Below are 18,889 nucleotides of genomic sequence, written 5' to 3'. Positions count from 1 at the left end.
AGGTTGGAATTTAAGGTAGGACGGAATTTATTAGTTGGAGTAATAAAAAGTGGGGAAGAGTACGAAAGGGTGGGACCAAACAAGGCCTACAATTGGCAACCTTATCGCGTAGTCTAGTCTTCCCCACCACGGCACGACACGCACCTCAGAACAACAACGTGGCGCGTGTGAGGACGCGCCAATACGGCCTATGAATAAATATCTGGCTGACATTGGCCGAAGATATTATCAGCCTCGTCTGACGTGGCACCCGACTGATGTTATTGACACGTGTAAAAGCGCCTCCATGTGGAGCCTTCCTTAACTGCACTTTTATCTCTCACCGCCTCTCTCTCTCTCTCTCCAGAGAGATTTCGGGCGGAGGGTTTTGTTTTTCCCTTTTTTCTTCGATTTTTTCGGTTTGTTAACTACGATCAGCGTTTTGATATTCGGTTTATGGAAGGGAATTTCCGGTCGGGGGATCCGCCGCGTTCGGCGGCTGTTGGTTGCGCAGAGGAGTTGAATCGGTCGAGCTCGGACGCGTCAGCTTTGACTGCTGAGAACTGTAAAGATATTTTGCATCCCTCGTCGGATGCGAGACTGGTAATTCCTGTTCCTGCGATCTCGAATTCTTTTAGCCCTCCGATCGAATGCATTGTATGTTGTGGTTCTGATTTTCCGTTCGTTTTTCTGTTTTGTTATATTGAGGCTCGATTCTGTTGTAGTTGCTAGTGATTTAAATGAATGAGATGCTGTGGTTTGTGATTTTATTGTGAAGTTTATAGAGGTAATGTGGCCTTAAATTTGCACATCGCGGAGACCGCAGGCTTTGCGTGAGTTACCGTCCCTTCCGAAGTTTTTAAGCCGCTCAAGTCCTCTATGTCCGTCTGATATGTCCTGTGGCTTCGCACTCAGCATTATGAACCTCTTATTTGATAGAGCACATGATCTAGAGATTGACATGTGGTTTTGAAAAGGTACATGGCCTTTGGATGAAGACAAGGGATTTGAGAAGCATACAAGTGGCGAAGCTCACCTTTTTCTATCATGGTACCTTTTTGGGATAAAATTATGTGGCTCAACCAAATTGGACAATACCTCGGGCAAATAGAGGCCGCATTAATTGGTAGATTTTAATTGCAACTCGGAGAAGATTTTCTATGAAATTTTGGTGATTATTGAAGGTTTTAACTTCGGTTTGCTTTCTTCTGCAATTATAAGGATAAGGGAAGTTGTTGTGGACTGAAGCAAGAATATCACTCTAACACTTGATTATTACATGGAACTATGGAAGAGTAATTCGGATGGAGTTGTTGCTTTTTTCATATGGTTGTGACTTGTGGAACTGGAACACAAAGGATTTTCTATAACTAATATGTGTTGTGATGGCATGAGATGAAATGAACTGAGTTTCAGTCATATGTGTTCAGGGATTTGAACGTCGCAATGTGATGGGTGTTGGAATTAAATCTTCCCTTTGATGGGGTTGTATGGATTTGTTATACAAATTACTTATAGTAATGACTACTGTAACCCGAAAAGAGAAAATTGAGAAAATGAAAATAGAAAAGTAATGATTGTAAGTGACAGGATTAGACAGATTTGGAAGCTTCGTCGGTTCCTAAAGTTATTTTCTGAAAGTTTCATAGTAATTAGCTGGAGTTATCATTAGCGGAATCTTCTCGATAATCCAAAGTCAACATTGGCTTATTTTTCTTTGCTAGAATTCTCGTACCGCATTTGGCAGAACAGGTCTATTATTGGGAAGGAGGGACGCAGTTGGTGACTTGCTGAGGCATCTAAAGTATTGTAGCTGTGTCCTTTAATTTGATTTGTATATAGCGATTGACATCTTCGATCTATCTTCATGTGTTTATGCACTTGCTGAATTGCAGTAAATTGACGAAATTAGGTACCACTAAATTGTGAGACTATGTCGGAGTTTGGTTAGAATGGAGGCATTAGCAAGGACTTCTATATGAGACACTGAAGCTACTAGCTCTGCTTCCTATCAATGCATCAAGACTTGCTAAACGACTTCGGAAAGACCATAGTGATATAGTCATGGAGAAGTCCCAGTTGTACATAAAAAAGAAGATCCTTTATAATCATTTATCTACAAGAAGGTTTGAAGCAAAAACAGTTGGTAAATCGAGATTGACTCTTCAAATTGTCTCTGCCTTAATTTATAGCAGTATAGTATTCCTCTCAAGATGAATTTCAAAATTGTGATCATGGTTACAAAAGGTTGAAGGGTGACTACTCATGTTTGGTCTTTTGACACTATTTAAGCTAACTTTACTTCCTTTCTAATGAACTTCTCTAGACATTGGAATCCTCCTAAGTTTTCAATTTATGACATGCAAAATCAAGTAACTTGTGTTGCCTCATATTGTTAAGGTTTCTTAGGGTATATATAGCATTCATATCTTGACATGTCCAACTCTTAATCTATTTGCAAATAGACTTTGAAGTCTGAAAATCTGTTGAGTGGGCACCCAAACATTCCCTTATTCTGTTGATTGTTTGAACAAACTTACTAGCTACGTTTTGCTTCCAGTTCAAGTCAATGATCCAGTTGTGCTTAGATTCCAGATTCTGCAAAATATTAAAGAGAAGTTGGATGGAAGCTTAGTAGTGTAAACCCTCATGAAAACTTAAAAATCTGAAGGGTCGAAACCTAAGAGCTTCACTAAAATGTATGGGATCATGGTCACGGCTGATTTGGCATTTGGTCTTTACATATGTGTTCAAAGGGTATTCTCACATTCCTTCTTTTTACAGGATGACAGCACAACATGGACAGATGAGAAGCACAGTTTATATCTTGAATATTTGGAAGTTTCATTTGTTAAACATCTCCACCAGTCAATGGGTTTGCTCGCTCCATACTCAGAGCAGAACAAGAGGGACAAAGATATATCTCAAATGAGGACGATCGACGCTCATAACACTTTTGAGCAGGTTGAGGAACTTATTTGGATCCCATAGTTATTGCTTTATTCTGTGAAATTGGATTATCCATGCTATCCTTAGATTGAGGAAATTATACGTTTCTTTTGTGTTTACCAGTTACCTGTTTTACAGTGTGGATGCCAAGCAAAGGTTAACTGCAAAGGCAGTGATCCTGTTTCCCATGCTTCAGCCAATTCCCATGCTCCTCTTAAGCGTCCAGGGGCATACCGTATCAAACGCATGGGAATGCACTGTTCTTCAGTCTCAGCTGACCTGCCAGAACTATTGACGGTTTGCGGTACAGAGATTTGCAGGAAAGGTATTATATCCCATGGATCAGAAACATGTTCACATCACTTTTCTGCTGGTAGCTGGTTCCATGTTGACTCTTATGGCTTAATGAGAGGTAAGCCGAACTCATCCTTATGGATGACTCGGTGTTTTTCCTTGTTATTTTAAGAAAAATCTCGTAGAGTTTGCTTGGTTACTGATGTGAGTTTTCTGTTATCTGAGAGTGCCTGAGAATATATTGTCATTTCCTTCACAAAAGTATACGTGAAGGTAGAACAGCGCATGTTCATGCATAAAATTATAAGATACTTCCTATTTAATCTCTTGTGAGTTTGCTGCAAGCATGCAAACATACTCCTACCATCTCATGCATCAGTTTTAATGTATGCGAAGCCAAAATATTGATCCCAGCATCATCCTTTTTTGTTTTTGACTTTGATTCTTCACTGGTATAATTATACAAACGTGTTTGCTGAGCATTCAATGTTTCAGAAAGGTCTCAAGTATTACTTCTAACTATTTTGAACTTATCTGATTCCCTGCAGAAGGTACAGATCAGAATTTTGTGGATGAAGATGATAAATATAAATCAAATCCCATGTCTCGAGCGAAAAGATTGAAGACAGCCTTAACAGATAGTTCTAGTCACGATCAAGTAACTTCTCAAGTTTATCATCTCTTTTATGTGCAAAAAGCTACTCGATCTCATATTGATTCCAGCATCATCCTTCCAGATTGTGCCTTCCGGAAACCGTCCTACAACAGATCAATGAACAATTCATAGCTCCACTCTTGAGGTGAACTAGCACGTCAAAATTCTTTGAGACAGGTAAGTTATCATGGGACCAGAATTGACGGAACATTTGCAATCCAGGTCAAGGTGATCTCGGAGGATGCTATTCCAACTACGAAGTTTTGCATAGTATGAAACATTAGGCACTAAGGTTTTAGTTGAAGTACAAAGGGAGCTTTTGCACTTACAGGAATTTCATTTGTTTGATTTAGTATATATAAATGTAGAAGAAACATATATATATATATATGTATATATATATAGCCCCCCTATGTAGAGCAGAGGAGTCTGCCATCTCCCCTTCCTTTGACTGAGACATTATGAATGTTATGAAAATAATTCATATATATTAGTGGTCAAGGCCTACCATGATTTTGGTAGGTGCCTGAGTTTGAACTCCAATATATTTGTACTATATACTATTATCCTTCTTCTTTTTGTTTGCTTTTTTTTTTCCCTTTTACAAATACAATATCCAAAATAACTTTTGATCAATTTTATTTTTCTAATTGATTCTCAAAATTATATTTGGGAGAATCTATCATTGCGATATTTACAAGTTCAGGCAAATCAAATCTTGGCGGTCCCTCAATAAGTAGAAGCCTCGAGTAGAAACAAATGAAGATTTTTGTCTATTTTATTTTATTTATATGTTTTGATAGGATTACACATCTAAATCTAACTATTATGAGTTCTCATTCATGCATCCGATGCACTCTTTTTTAAACGCACACACTTCATCTTGAAACACCCAAACACGCCCCTGCATAATTGGATAGAGAAACTGCGACACTTGAAGAGGGCCCGGGAGGCAGCTTTCGTTGATTATCTACAATATATTTAGTCCTTCTAAATAAATACAAACTTATTCATTCCTTTAAAAAAAAATAAAATTAAATTTATACTCTTTTTATTTTTTTTTTTATATCTGACCTTCTTCAGTTATGATTTATACAAAAAATATTGACAGTTAGCAATAAAAATTATATAAATTTTTAATTTACTCTTCATTTAATATTTTCATATAATTTATATTTCTAAAAAATAATAATAGTGGTAAGCTTATTTCATATATATATATATATATATGTATTACATTGATTTCATATAAGTATAAAAATATATATGATAATATTAAATAAGTGATAAAATTAAAAGTTTAAGTATTTTTTTTATTACAATATTTTTCGTTTGAGTTTTAACGAAAGAGGGTTAAGTATGAATCGAGAACTTTTCAAGAGAATATAAATGTATTTTTTTTTAGAGGAATGTAGTTGTATATTTTTAAGGGTTCTAAGTGTAATTCACCGTATTTAAATTTAAAACTTTCTATGTAAATTGTATTAATTAATTTAAGGGATAATTACACTTTTTTTCTCTGAAATTTGGTATAATTATACATAAATTTTCTATGGTTTGGAAAATTACTTCTAGCACCCTTAAAATTTATTTTTGTCTAACAAATAAGTCCTTTAATTAGTCAAAATTTACTGAATTTGTTGATATTTACCATCGATTGATTGATTGCAGACTTATTGCATGTTAAATAATTTTTTTTATTAAACCACCCTTGTAACGATAAAAATATTTCCCTCATATGCATTAACGTATGAAGACGTAAGAGGGTAATTTGATCATAAAAAAATTTATTTGATCTGCAATAAATCAGTAATAAACAATTAGATAGTAATATAGATTTTTTTTATTTGTTAATATCAGCAAATTTGGTAAATTTTAACTAATGAAGAAACATATTTACTATATAGAATCAAACTTTAATAGCATTAAATATAATTTTTAAATCATAAGAATTTACGTGTACTTATATTAAATCTTAAAATGGAAGTGTAATTATTCCTTTAATTTAATTTTTAGTTTCAAGTTCTCAAGTTGTTCAGTTGTCTTACGAGACACAAAAAGAAGCCTCCTCTCTCCGATTGAGGCGCGGACTTCCACATATTGAATCATGACAGCAGATATCCAAATCCAAATCCAATGCCCTTCTTCTCGTCTTCCCCATTTTGGATCCCACTCCTCATGCCTTCCGAAACACACACACTCCCAAGAAATCCTTCTTGCAATGCACTCGGAAAATCACCAACACCCCTCCCGCCCCCCACGCAGACTCCCACTTCAATTGCACCAAATGAAATGATTCCCGTTTTTGTGGGCAGCCATTCATGATCCATGCAGACCTATTTTACGTAGTGCTCTTTTGTCTCTTTTACGTTTCTCAGTTCTCGAAGAATTTCTGGGATCCAAAATTAATGGGGACTTTTGGTAACTATAGACAGTATTCGAAATCCAAACTTTTCCCCGATGGAAATGTCCCATCAACGTCTTATCCATCTCCTTCTTCGAATTCGAACAATAAGATTTGGTCCAAGTTTATTCCGGTTTTGGTGGGATTGGTGGTCATAGCAGAGATCTTGTTCTTGGGCCCTCTCGACATGGCCAAGGACGGCGACATACTGAATTCAGGGGATGAACCCTTCTATCACTCCACTATAACGAAGCCGCCCGCCGAATATTCTGAGTCGGGTCAGGACCGGGGCTTCAAAGTCGAGGATGGCTGTCAATCATGGTTGGAGAAGGTGGACTCTGTGCCGTACTCTAGGGATTTCGAGAAAGACCCTATTTTCATAGAAGGATACAATGAGGTGTTTATTTCATTCAGATTTTTATTTTTTCTTTGTGGGAATTGTTGGATTCCTTTTGAATTGTTTCTTGGAAATCTGGAAGGTGATTTCCTAGTCTGCGGATTGCATGCTATTGTGTCTGTGTGTGTGAGAGAAGTTTGTAATTGAGAATTTATTATAACTAGCCAAATCGGATTGCAGCTACGTTAATTGCGTTTTCTTGAAAATGCGGGAAAAGGCTAATTAATGTTGAGCATATGGATGTTTCTGAGTTATAAGTTACCAAAATCTTTGGAGGAAAGACTGAATATGTGATAACAGTGCAAAATGGCTAGAGAACGCTCTAGAGGAAATTGCGAACGGCTATTTTAATGTGCTCGTTCGGGTAGTCACTTTCTTGTGCCGTTGTATCTTTCGTTAACTGGTTGTTAATTCATTTTTTTGGCTTTCTTATCCAGCATTTACATGTTATGACTTCTATTGTAAAATATGTAGGAGTTGAAGTCCTGTGCTGTCAAATGTACATATGGGCATGAATCTGGTAAGAAGCCTGATGCTGTAATTGGGGTCCCTCAGGAATCTGCCACTAATGTGCTCCGGTCAATGGAGTCAGCTGTGTATTATGCTGAGAATAATATTGCAATGGCACGACGGTGGGTAAGCACTCATTGTAGTGGACTTTTGCTTATTCTTCCACTCTGTACACGTCCAGATCCATATTTATTTGTTTCACACTATGTGTTCTTTATCTTTCAAGCAAATAAATTTGAGATCTGCATTCTGGAAATGTTCTTGTTGAAATCTTTACTGGGTATTCACTAGGTAATTGAGCTATGTGCTTTTCATGGAACTAGGAGAATTTTGGGTTTGATGTTGTTCCCTTGGAAATCGTTCTATGTATATTTTACACAACAATAAGAGTAAGAACAACAGAGAAGTTATTAATCCTTCTCCCAGTTCTTATATTCTGAGTGTGTGTTTAAACTATCAGCTATAAAACTGATAGACACCTGGCCAAACAAAATATAGTTATGTCCTACATCCACTTTTTAGATTTTTCTTTTAACCTAACACTGTCATTTCTTGATTCTTTTTCAACCCAGGTTCTGAAAATTGGTGGATCCTACTTTAAATTATTTTTGGATGATTTTGATATGCTATTTTAGAATTTATCTTAGCATACCGTACTTTAGATTTTTCTGGAGAAGTTGAGGATGATGTTGTAGAACATGATGCTTGGTTTCACTATTTTTTATTACTATGAATGATTAGAGGATCTTGTCATTTTACAAATTAGTATTACAGGTGCACTAGGTATCTTGAAGATTGGAGTCTTTCCTTGTATAGTTAGGCCGTAGGGTCTTAGAGAAGATATTGTTGTAAGGCTGGGAAAATATGGTGGGCTCAATATTTAGCAACCTTTTGATGCTCAGTCTTCATGTGGCGGACACTATTGGAATTGGGTTTGTAATCTGAATCTGGGGTCCTTTAATTGGTTTGAAATCATGGAGAACTAGGGTTTAATAACTGTGGAGAGCATGATATTATCTCTTTGAGGCAAGTTCATGTAAACTCACTTTATTTATTACTCCACAAATTGGAAATCTCTTTTGATTATTTTCAGCATCCTTCTACTAGTTCTAGCTAGCATGAATTGACCAGTCTACCTTGCATATCTCATCCATCATTGTATTAACTTAATTACAATATATGCATTCATGTCATAGGAAAGGGTATAGTGTTGTAATGACGACCAGCCTTTCATCAGATGTGCCTGTGGGATACTTCTCCTGGGCTGAATATGACATAATGGCTCCAGTTCAACCCAAAACTGAAAGTGCTCTGGCTGCTGCTTTCATCTCCAATTGTGGTGCTCGAAACTTTCGTTTGCAAGCTTTGGTTGCTCTTGAGAATGCCAACATCACAATTGATTCCTATGGCAGTTGCCACCGCAACCGTGATGGAAGAGGTCATTTTATTGAATCTTTTCATCCGGTTCAACTTTTTTTTATTTTACACCAATTTAAATTTTATTTATTCAAGTCACCTAAATTTATTAAGTTTTAAAGATGGCAAAAAAGTTTCCCGTTCATATGCAGTGTGTCCCCTTTGGAAAAACAATCCATGCTGGCAGATGTGTCCCCTTGAAGTACTTAATTATCTACATCACTTGTTTTCGAACATGACGAAGTTTAACTTATAAGAAGAACCTTCTCTTTCTTGTATTGGCAGTGGACAAAGTGAAAACACTGAAGCGGTACAAATTTAGCTTGGCTTTTGAGAACTGCAACGAGGAGGATTATGTTACTGAAAAATTCTTCCAGTCTCTTGTAGCTGGTAACAATTTACATCCCTGTGCGCTCCTTTCTTTGTTAATGAACTAATCAAGTCTTGAGTGTTTTAATTTTATTTCTTGTTCAACAAACTGGCGGGTTTTCTAGTTTTGACTTTTTCAGTTAGATTCATATGTAATTCAGTCTGTAGTTGAGACAATTGGACATGGACTCAAAGATCTGAACCGGTATCCTACAACTTCAATGTTGAGTTGTAGAAATTGCAACCACTGAAATTTTTGTGAGAAATTAAAAGGTTGAGCTGAGGATGGCCTATTTTTGGTAAAGTAGATGAGTACCTGGCTTAATCCTCAATGCTTAACCATTTTGAAGGTTGGTTTTGGTTGTGTAACCTCTTGAAAATATTTCACTGTTTTTTACCTTTGGGCTTGCTGTGAAAGTTTCCTAATGTGTGGTTGGATTGTTCAATAAAATCTTAATCTGAAGTTTGGGTGTAGTCTTAATATATTGGGACTTCATGGTACTGTTGCACTGATACCATAATACTGTAGGTTCTGTTCCTGTGGTTGTTGGTGCCCCTAATATCCAAGATTTTGCTCCTTCTCCCGGTTCTGTGTTGCATATCAATGAGGTGAAAGATGTCGGTTCTGTTGCCAAGACGATGAAATATCTTGCTGAAAATCCCAGTGCATACAATGAGTCATTAAGGTTTGCTTTAGATATTGACACGCCAATTTTCATGTTAAAAACTCCATTATAGATTAAATGAGCTTATTGTTTTTCAGTTGTTCCTTTTTGCATTAATTAATGCCTCAAAAACATTTCTCCTTTTTCGTATTATTTTTTGTCAGTATATTACTGAAGCGAATGGATGATTTTCTAACATTATGATGGCCGGAATCACATTTTGGTTCATTCTGTGCAGGTGGAAGTTTGAGGGACCATCCGATTCTTTCAAGGCCCTTGTTGATATGGCTGCAGTTCATTCATCATGTCGTTTGTGTATTTTCTTGGCAACCAAAATCCAAGAAAATGATGAAAAGACTCCACTTTTTAAGAACCGCCCCTGCAAGTGTACTCGTGGCTCAGAAACCACGTATCACATTTACGTAAGAGAACGAGGTAGATTTGAGATGGAGTCCATTTTCCTAAGGTATTCTATGCGATTAACACTTGTTTTGGTATTAAAAGAAAAAAACTAATGATAAGAATGAGATTCTTGAAATATATATGTGTGAAGTAGGTTTCTAGTCACTAAAGTACAACTTCCAGAGAGAATTTGACTTGTGTGATTTCTTATACGATTTATATCCTTATGCTCGTATACACTATCACCAAATTTGAACTAATAGCGATGTCTTGAGAAACGAGTCACTGTTTTACTTTGACATAGACATTGACATATTCATGCAGGTCCAACAACTTAACTCTGGACGCCCTGTCATCTGCCGTTCTGTTGAAATTCAAGTCTCTGAAACATGTACCTGTTTGGAAACCCGAGAGGCCGGAAAGCTTAAAGGGAGGGGACGAGTTCAAAATTTACAGAATATATCCCATCGGAAAGACACAGAGGCAAGCATTGTATAGCTTCAGATTCAAAGGGGATTCTGATTTCAGGAATCACATAGAGAGCCATCCCTGTGCCAAGTTTGAAGTCATCTTGTTATAGACTGTCTGAGAAATTTATTAGGTTTAGGAAATGGGTGATTGCTTCGGGTATCTCCGGCTGGGAGCATCGCTTGATCCTCTTCTTTAGGGCTAACTCCTGGATGAGTCGCTAGTTGCTCACTATCTCTCACATTGTATTCTTTAGCTTTATTTCGTACATAATTCCACGTCTTGTGGCTGAATATGGTAGGGAAAATTATAACCAAAACATGCCCTATCTGTTGCCTTTGTGTTGATGTTTTGCATCATAAATTATCTCTTGAGAATTTGGAGATTGGGGAACTTGTAATATTAAACATGACAATAGGGGATGACACTCTGATTCTCCATAAAATCACCTTTGTGTAGTATGTTCAAATTTCAGGCGCATTATGTAATTATTGCCAATATATATATGTGTGTATATATACTTATACTATATAAAAAAAAGTCTATTTTAACTCACAAAGAGCGCTTGTTTACACAACAATACTAATTTTTTGAATTCTCAAAAATATTCCTTTTGTATTGTCAATCACCTTTATTCAAATTCTTCTTATCTATATATTTCTTATCTATCTATACTTATCGATACTTTTATACTAATAAAAAAAAGTTTCATTTTTACTCACAACTAGCGATTATTTATACTGTGCTATTAATTTTTTTTTATTTATACTCCTAATTAGATAATTTTAAAATGAATTGTAATTAATTTTTTTTTTCTTTTTTCAAAAGTGATATCGTTATTTTAATACCACTACACCAATTTATTCATCGTGCCGATAATATATTAAGTTTTTTTTTTTTGTATATGTTGATTTATATATTTTATTCTTATTTATAACATATTTTAAAACATAGAAGCGATGTGCCACCGCAACTAGTTATCACAAAATGGAAAGCAGGGGCGGCATTAAGATTAAGCTTGCGCCGTGTTTGTCAATGAAGATCTGTAGTGGATTTAGTATCGTCAAGAATTAATATCTAATTATATGGGGATATAACACTCAAATAAGACTTCATTTAGTTTTTTTGGATTGAAATGGATATATGACCTAATTCTTAACAATAGTTTGTTTGTTTATTTATGTTTTTTTTCATGAGAACCTATTATAATTTCATATTAGTTATAGGGACAATTATATTATATTTTCATGAGATTTGGTATAATTTATATTGAGATCTTCTATGATTTAAAAAATTATTTGTAGTACAATTGATAATAGTTTCTTTATTATAAATAGATCTTTGCGTTAATCAAAGTTCATAAAAAATATACCTTATATGAGTGATGATATACATATTCATATGCATTAGCGTTGAAATGGTATAAGGGTAGTTTGCTTAGAAAAGATTCCCTTGACTTGCAATAAGCACCCGTGTATAAACTTAACATTCAACTTTTTTACTAATATCATCGTATCCGATGAGTTTTTACTAATAGATGAATCTATTTCTTAGATTGAAACAAACATTAAGGTACTACATATAATTTCTTAAAATAGAAAAGATTTGTGAAATTACACCAAATTTCAGAGAATGACGGTATTATGATCCCTAAGTTATACATGTAAATTAATCAAAATAATAATTATAATAGTAATAATATAAGATTTTTTTTAGTTGGAGTCGAATAATCAAATTTAAATTAATAGCATGAAAAGTATATTATATTTATTAAATACTAATTGTATAAAAACAAAATAGTAATAATAAAATAAGATGATTAATTTACTTGTTTAAAAAAAAAAAGAAAGAAAAGATGGTTAATTTAGGGTAACGCGGGGGCCACCAAGCGGAGGGTCGCGGTGGGGTCCAACCCAGTATGAGGCACTTCCACATGCATAACGAGAACTCCCTCAATTCACTCTACTCCTTCAATTCTCTTTCCTCTCTCTTTTATCTTCTCCGCTATTTCGCGCTTCAAATTTTCTGAGATTTTCTTCTTCGGAACTATGCGAATTGCTTCACTTTCTACACACTAAATGCATGTGATCTGGCATGAGTTGACGATTGATCACATCGATCGGTAGGTGAATATTTCAAACGTCGGTTGATTGATGCGCTGTCGTTTGAGAATCATTTGATGGATCCGATCTGGACGCAGAATGACGTCCCTTCCGCTTCGCATTTCTTCCTCGCTATCTACTTCGCTTTTGCGTTCGTTGCTGCAAGGTTCATTCTCGACAGATTCATCTTTCGCGTAAGCTTTTTTCTGCGGAGAGTTAGTTTTTTTTTTTTTTTTTGGTTTTTGATGTTTTCTGGTAGTCGGATGCATGGTGATGTGTCGAATGCATTTTGGTGGTGTATCTTTGGTGTTGTTTAATTTACCATTTTTTGCGATTCATTTTGAGCTGTAATTTGGGAGATGGTGAGTTTTTCTTCTCTACAATACACCTGGATAGTGATTTATCCATTGATGAAGTCGTTACACATATATAGTAAGAGTCACACTGAGGTGATTGAGCAATATAAAACATGATTTAATTGAAGCAGGTTTTTCGATCTAAGTTGAGCAATAGTAGGGAGCTTGTGCGATTTGCTAGATACATGGAAGTAATGATGACTCTGTTAATTGGTGAACTGAGAAGTTCCATTGTGCATATAATGCTGCGTTTTGAATAAATTAATAAAAGAAGTGAGGTAGTTGATTTATGGATTTTGATTATCAAACAATTGGCCTTAGCAACTAGCCACTATCTAAGTTTTCAAGACTGATTCAAGTAATTGCTCAAGCACTAGCTGCGGCGTTGGTTGGGAAATGGTTTGCTTTAATGCAGTTCCAAAAGTTGGTTGAATTATTGGCGCCTGCCATTGGAATATTGGTGTATGACAAATATGTATATCATCTTTGACTGGAGCACTCTTTTTGTATCCTGATTCAGATTAGATGTGAATCTCTGATATGAAAATCTCATATTGATCAAGCATGTAGAAAAGGTTACGGTTTCATTCTTTTCCCAGGATGTGAATAAAACCAACATGCAAATCTCAATTGTTTTGATTTTTTAAGAGCGAGTATTGTTTTAAGAGCAGTTGGTTGTGTTTGTAGATTGTCCCATATCTGATTACTCCCATTCCAACTCTGGTTAATATTGTTACATTTAATGAATACTGTTTGGAGAAGTATAACTACTTCAATTTGTCTTGTCTAAATTATGATACACTAAATTTGGAGAAAAACCCTGGCATACTTTGCTGTGTTCTTGATCATCAAGAGTGGGTTAGCACAAGTAAGTAATGCTTTGTCTACTCTTACTCTTAAGTAATGAAATTGTTTGAATTTGGAAAGAGTCCTGAGTTTACTTTCTCCGTTGCTTTTCTAGTCTTTCTAGAAATAAAAAAAAAACTATGTATTTCAGCCCCTGATCTTGTAAAATATAGTTCATACAGTGTGTTTCTTGAGTTAAAAGAAAAAAGTATGATGCTGAATACCTAATGCCTAGATAAATCTCTAATTTATATTAAATTTGATCCAAATGAAGTATGGCTATCTACTGGTTTTATAGTATCTTTTACGAGGATAAAGCAATCTGAATTGGAGACTATATTCCAATAATACCAGATAACTAGTTATCCAAGTAACTATTTGAATGTAAATATGTTGTAATTGGATCTACATTGAACCTTTCTTCATTGCTTAAGTGTCCAGTCTGAAACTTCATTTGATACATTCTTCTACGGGATAAATGTTTAGGTTAATTTTATAGAAAAGTCCGTTAAAAGAAGTGAAGATAATTGGAAATATGTTGTCACTATCTGGAAATCTTTTCCTTTCTGACAATTGATTCCATCTATTCCAGAGGCTTGCGATCTGGTTGTTGAGTGGAGGTAGCAATCACCTCAAACTTAATGAGGAGACGAGGGCAAAAATAGCAAAATGTTCAGAGTCAATGTGGAAGCTTACATACTATGGTACTGCTGAGTTTTGCATCTTGACAAATATCTACCCAGAACCATGGTTTAGTGATATAGAGGCATACTTCACAGGATGGCCTGATCAAGAATTGAAGTAAGTTCTATATCTTACTAAAGGTCTCCTTGGAATAAGCTCATGGATCTTATTGTTCATATTCTCTAGTAAGGACAGATGTAGTCAATTGTGAATCTTTGCCTGTTACTCTTTTACATTTTAGAGAGTTCTTTGCCCATGTGGGCCTGAAACATTTTCCACTATGACTGTTAATCTAGAATTACTTTAATTATTTTGAGAGGTTTGTGATGCAGCATGCCAGCTGCTTCTCATGGATGCTGCTCTAACTATGTTCAGAAGCTCTTTCGATCCTTCCTAATGTTGAGGAATATTCTTCTATATATTTTCTCTCATGTGCCCATGGGGCTGCACGAACTTCACCATTTGCATGTTTTACAATGTATCCACTCTGTTTGGGTTGTGCAGTACCTGAATTAGCATTTACTTGATGTTTCAGGCTTCCCGTAAAACTTTTCTACATGTGCCAATGTGGGTTTTACGGCTATAGCATTGCGGCCCTGCTTACCTGGGAAACGCGGCGGAAGGATTTCTCTGTTATGATGTCACATCATATTGTCACTGTGATCCTAATATCTTTATCATACATTACGAGGTATTTTTATTGCTCCATCTACTGCTTATGGTTGCTGAATATAATTAAGATCATTGTTACAACATTTACTTGGATGTACTGTGCATTAGATTCTTTCGGATAGGAGCAGTAGTTCTTGCATTGCATGATGCTAGTGATGTGTTCCTCGAAGCTGCTAAAGTTTTCAAATACTCTGGGAAAGAGGTGGGAGCTAGTGTGTGCTTTGGTTTGTTTGCCGTATCATGGCTTGTACTACGGCTCATAATCTTTCCATTTTGGATCATAAGGTCGTCAAGGTTGGTTCATAAATAATCCTCCGTGAGCTCTTTCAGATATTACACATTTTCCCTTCCTCTAATCATATTGTTGGCTGCTTTTCCTCAGTTTCTACTCATGCGCAGTCTTGATCTTGTCAGACACATACTTGGCTACCTTATACTACCTCTACAACACAATGTTACTGACCCTGCTTGTTTTTCACATTTACTGGTGGATTCTCATTTCCTCGATGATCACAAGACAGCTCAAAAATAGAGGAAAAGTTGGGGAAGATATTCGATCAGGTCAGCATTAGTTAGCTTCAAGTCAAGTCCATCGTCTTCCTACTATAATGAAAACGTTTCACAAATAAGAAACCTTTATGAACTTCTTAGGTTCTTAAATTTATTATCAGGTCAAATTTTCAGATCGTTTCGCCTTTACATCAATCTCTACTTACACTTCTCAATCCCTTCACAGATTCTGACGATGATTAGTTGGAAACCACACTATTTGGAGAAGTACGTTTAGCCCGCTCGCGAAGTATCTTTGGACACTGCAAGGTGTTGTAGGTTTGTCTGCCAAATGTTAGTTGATTTTTGCATTGTTGTAAAAGGAAGAAATAATTAGATATTTGTAGCACTCATGTTTCGAAGGAATGTCAGGTGTACAATTTGTAGGTGCTTTGCTTGTATAACTTTTATTGCTATTAGCTTCCAGGAAATGAAAGCATGATTTAACCACAACCTTTTACTATTTTCAGAGTTGTTCATCCTCTTCCCAACTTTTCGGTTCCGACAGCGTAGCTGTTCTTTCCAAGACATGGGAATGTAACTAGAAAACGTGGGGTTTGATCAAATTTAAATTAATTATATAGTAAGTATATTACATTTGTCATATGATTGACGTATAAAATTTAAAAAAAGTGATGAATCACACACTTGCAATGTGATTCGTTTGATTCGGCTCTATCATACACATTTTTTCAAATCGGAACTGCTTACCTTCGATTCAATCTTCTCGCTCTCTTTTTCTTTAATTTCTTCTTTTATTTTTTACTTTAACCTTTTTCTTCCCGTTTCCCCTCTCTTTGACTCTTTTTTTTTAAAAAAAAATCATATTATGAGGGTGTTTGCGAGAGTTTCAGTAAAATACTTTTTAGGTTCTGACTCTTAAAAGTGTTTGAGATGTCGGCTTCTACTTCTAAAATTACTATAAAAAAAAAAAAAGCCTTTAGGCCAAAAGTTATAAGCATTTTGGGAATGCTTTTAGTTGATTTGACTTTTTTGTAAATAAATTCAATTTTATTTTGATTATTTTACTGCTATTATTATAATCTTAATTCAACTTTATTGTTTTTAATTTATTTTTAAAATTATATATTGAAAGTTGATATTGGTGTTTTCAGATAATTTGAATAATTTAACAATAATCAAATTTACACTTTCACATGTTTAATATTTTAAATTTTTTATATTTTATTTGCTATATCATCAAATTATATTATTCCGGTCACATATTATTATATTATTCTGGTCATATATTATTATTTGAATTAACAATTCTTTTTGTAATATTTTTAAAAAATAAATATGAAACATATTAATCAAATATAATTTGTTGTTTTTTGCTAAAAAATAATTACTATTGACAAACAAGTGAAATAATAAGCAAAAGAAAGTATCTTTTTTAACACATAAGGACAAAATTGGTCTTTAACCAATTTTGTTGATTTTAGAAGTGATCTTTTTTCAAACACTATCGAATTTAATTTTTATCTATTTTTTACTTTTTTTTTACAGACACTATCCACTTTTAACTTTTTTTACAAATATCATTTCTCTAAAAATAGAAGTGTTTGCAAACACTCCCTAAATTTTCTACTATAAAGAATAGGAGAAATTGCGTAAAGTCCCCCTATGTTTTTAAAATTTAGCTAAAAGCTCCATGCGTTAAAAAATTAAGCAAAAACTCCTTTTATTTTTTAAAATATTGCATACTCTCCCATTCCATTAAGTAAGTTTAACGGTGTTAAATTTTATTCTAAATTACCGATTATACTTTTCTTATATCAACCATTGATCTCAATAATTAGAAATAAACAACTCAAATTTTAAATATTTAAAATATTTTTTTTTTATTTATATAGTTAGTTATATATACACTAGAATATATATATATTATAATATATATATATATATACTATATTCTCTCTATATATATAATGGGTGGCGACGGCCCAAAATAGTCTGGGCAACGGCGTACAAAAGGGGACGACCTTGTGCGCCCCCATTCTGCCGCCCCCTTCCGGAAGGGACGGCGGCCAAATCCAAGCGACGTCGTCCCATGCGGAGAAGAAGAATAAGAAATCTATGTTGTAAAAATAAAAATATTTTAAAGAATTTTATAATAAATAATATAATTTAAAATAATTAATATAATTTGTTGGTATTTTGATATTTAATTAGTATATCTTATAAAAATAAAATTTATTAAAATATATTTTATTAATACTAATTTAATTTAATTAATAATATATAATTATTATAAGTGATTTTTATATTTTATATGAATTTTTAATTTATAATAATTTTAGAATATTAAATTTGTATTGTGTTTTTTAAATTAAAAATTTTAATTTTGTATACTGTTTAGTTGTTCTATATTTAAATTAATACTATTCATAATAAATATAATTTATTGTAATGTATTTGGACTCAATAAATAATTTAATTAATTAAATATATAATAAGATATATAAATAAAATAACATAAGTAGATTAATTTAAAATATATTTAAATATGAAAGAAAAGGGACAAAATAAACATTTACATACTTAAAAGTAATCCTCTAAAAGGCGTATGAAAGCGACTCTCCATTTGTTTTTAATAGAGATGGGATTTTGTGGTGTATTTTACAAAATATAAGAGGTTTTTGCCTATTAAATTAATATAGGGGATTTTCACACTATTTTTATCAAATAAAAGGAGAGTATTATACAATTTATCTTAAAAAATATAAAAATCTTAGAATTGAATACAAAATGATAGCCATTTCAAAATAAAAATAGTAAAAAATAGAAAGTTGGGACATGAAGTGAATTTAAGTGGAGTGTAGGAGTGGACATTGTTGTCTGAAGTGAGAAAAATAAAACCCACAACCCCATTGCTCTCTCATCTTATCATAAACCCACCAGCCATTGCCCCATTCTCTTCACTTTTCATTTTCATAAATCTCTTTGACCCTTTTCCCCACCGTCTACAATTTGACAGTCAAAAGTGATGCAACCGTGTGAACATGAACTCACACTGCCACCTCATCATTCTTACACCACAATTCATCACCATCAATTCCCCACGTTCCAACACTGCCAGCTTCTCTCTACTCTACTACGACCAGATCAAACTACCCCGTGTAAAAGTAGTGTTTCAGACTCCTACATTTACTTTTATATATACATATAT

The 18,889-nt window shown here is 34.2% G+C and overlaps 3 protein-coding genes across 9 annotated transcripts; all 3 read left to right on the top strand.

Moving 5' to 3' along the window:
* Positions 1 to 246: 246 nt before the first annotated feature.
* LOC105172718 (cold-regulated protein 27) lies at positions 247 to 4,420 on the top strand. 6 transcript variants are annotated; one of them, XM_088885574.1, is made up of 6 exons: positions 441 to 582; positions 1,704 to 1,783; positions 1,875 to 2,125; positions 2,764 to 2,943; positions 3,052 to 3,340; positions 3,771 to 4,420. In XM_088885574.1, exons 4-6 carry the CDS (start codon positions 2,851 to 2,853, stop codon positions 4,007 to 4,009), a joined length of 621 nt encoding a protein of 206 aa, XP_088741700.1. In that variant the 5' UTR covers positions 441 to 582; positions 1,704 to 1,783; positions 1,875 to 2,125; positions 2,764 to 2,850; the 3' UTR covers positions 4,010 to 4,420. The 6 variants fall into 6 exon arrangements, with proteins under 6 accessions (XP_011092567.1, XP_011092569.1, XP_011092568.1 ...); XM_011094267.3 differs by lacking the exons at positions 1,704 to 1,783; positions 1,875 to 2,125 and having other exon boundaries at positions 251 to 582; positions 3,771 to 3,880; positions 3,960 to 4,420; XM_088885575.1 differs by lacking the exon at positions 1,704 to 1,783 and having other exon boundaries at positions 442 to 582.
* Positions 4,421 to 5,928: 1,508 nt separating this feature from the next.
* Positions 5,929 to 10,977, top strand: LOC105172719 (glycoprotein 3-alpha-L-fucosyltransferase FUT11). Of its 2 annotated transcripts, none has more exons than XM_020697509.2 (7): positions 5,929 to 6,678; positions 7,153 to 7,310; positions 8,385 to 8,626; positions 8,890 to 9,012; positions 9,503 to 9,659; positions 9,877 to 10,104; positions 10,365 to 10,977. In XM_020697509.2, exons 1-7 carry the CDS (start codon positions 6,199 to 6,201, stop codon positions 10,618 to 10,620), a joined length of 1,644 nt encoding a protein of 547 aa, XP_020553168.1. In that variant the 5' UTR covers positions 5,929 to 6,198; the 3' UTR covers positions 10,621 to 10,977. The 2 variants fall into 2 exon arrangements, with proteins under 2 accessions (XP_020553168.1, XP_088742301.1); XM_088886175.1 differs by having other exon boundaries at positions 5,932 to 6,678; positions 8,890 to 8,994.
* Positions 10,978 to 12,458: 1,481 nt separating this feature from the next.
* LOC105172720 (ceramide synthase LOH2) lies at positions 12,459 to 16,170 on the top strand. The gene is made up of 6 exons (XM_011094272.3): positions 12,459 to 12,804; positions 14,405 to 14,613; positions 15,032 to 15,187; positions 15,277 to 15,462; positions 15,551 to 15,729; positions 15,905 to 16,170. The coding sequence occupies exons 1-6, from the start codon at positions 12,688 to 12,690 to the stop codon at positions 15,919 to 15,921; spliced, it is 864 nt and encodes a 287-aa protein (XP_011092574.1). The 5' UTR covers positions 12,459 to 12,687; the 3' UTR covers positions 15,922 to 16,170.
* The last annotated feature ends 2,719 nt before the right edge of the window (positions 16,171 to 18,889 follow it).

Source organism: Sesamum indicum, linkage group LG10 (genome assembly GCF_026168435.1).
Source record: "Sesamum indicum cultivar Baizhima isolate 11 linkage group LG10, ASM2616843v1, whole genome shotgun sequence".
Taxonomy (NCBI): Eukaryota; Viridiplantae; Streptophyta; class Magnoliopsida; order Lamiales; family Pedaliaceae; genus Sesamum; species Sesamum indicum.
This window is presented reverse-complemented; position numbering and strand designations above follow the sequence as displayed.

What these genes read in the sequence shown, in the direction of transcription:
- LOC105172718 (XM_011094265.3), top strand. Translation starts at nt 436, where the DNA reads ATGGAAGGGAATTTCCGGTCGGGGGATCCGCCGCGTTCGGCGGCTGTT. An exon ending in CCTCGTCGGATGCGAGACTG is followed by an intron (nt 583 to 2,763) that starts GTAATTCCTGTT and finishes TTCTTTTTACAG; the next exon opens with GATGACAGCACAACATGGAC. An exon ending in CTCTTATGGCTTAATGAGAG is followed by an intron (nt 3,341 to 3,770) that starts GTAAGCCGAACT and finishes GATTCCCTGCAG; the next exon opens with AAGGTACAGATCAGAATTTT.
- LOC105172719 (XM_020697509.2), top strand. Translation starts at nt 6,199, where the DNA reads ATGATCCATGCAGACCTATTTTACGTAGTGCTCTTTTGTCTCTTTTAC. An exon ending in TCATAGAAGGATACAATGAG is followed by an intron (nt 6,679 to 7,152) that starts GTGTTTATTTCA and finishes TAAAATATGTAG; the next exon opens with GAGTTGAAGTCCTGTGCTGT. An exon ending in AATATTGCAATGGCACGACG is followed by an intron (nt 7,311 to 8,384) that starts GTGGGTAAGCAC and finishes TTCATGTCATAG; the next exon opens with GAAAGGGTATAGTGTTGTAA.
- LOC105172720 (XM_011094272.3), top strand. Translation starts at nt 12,688, where the DNA reads ATGGATCCGATCTGGACGCAGAATGACGTCCCTTCCGCTTCGCATTTC. An exon ending in TCTTTATCATACATTACGAG is followed by an intron (nt 15,188 to 15,276) that starts GTATTTTTATTG and finishes ACTGTGCATTAG; the next exon opens with ATTCTTTCGGATAGGAGCAG. An exon ending in TGGATCATAAGGTCGTCAAG is followed by an intron (nt 15,463 to 15,550) that starts GTTGGTTCATAA and finishes GCTTTTCCTCAG; the next exon opens with TTTCTACTCATGCGCAGTCT.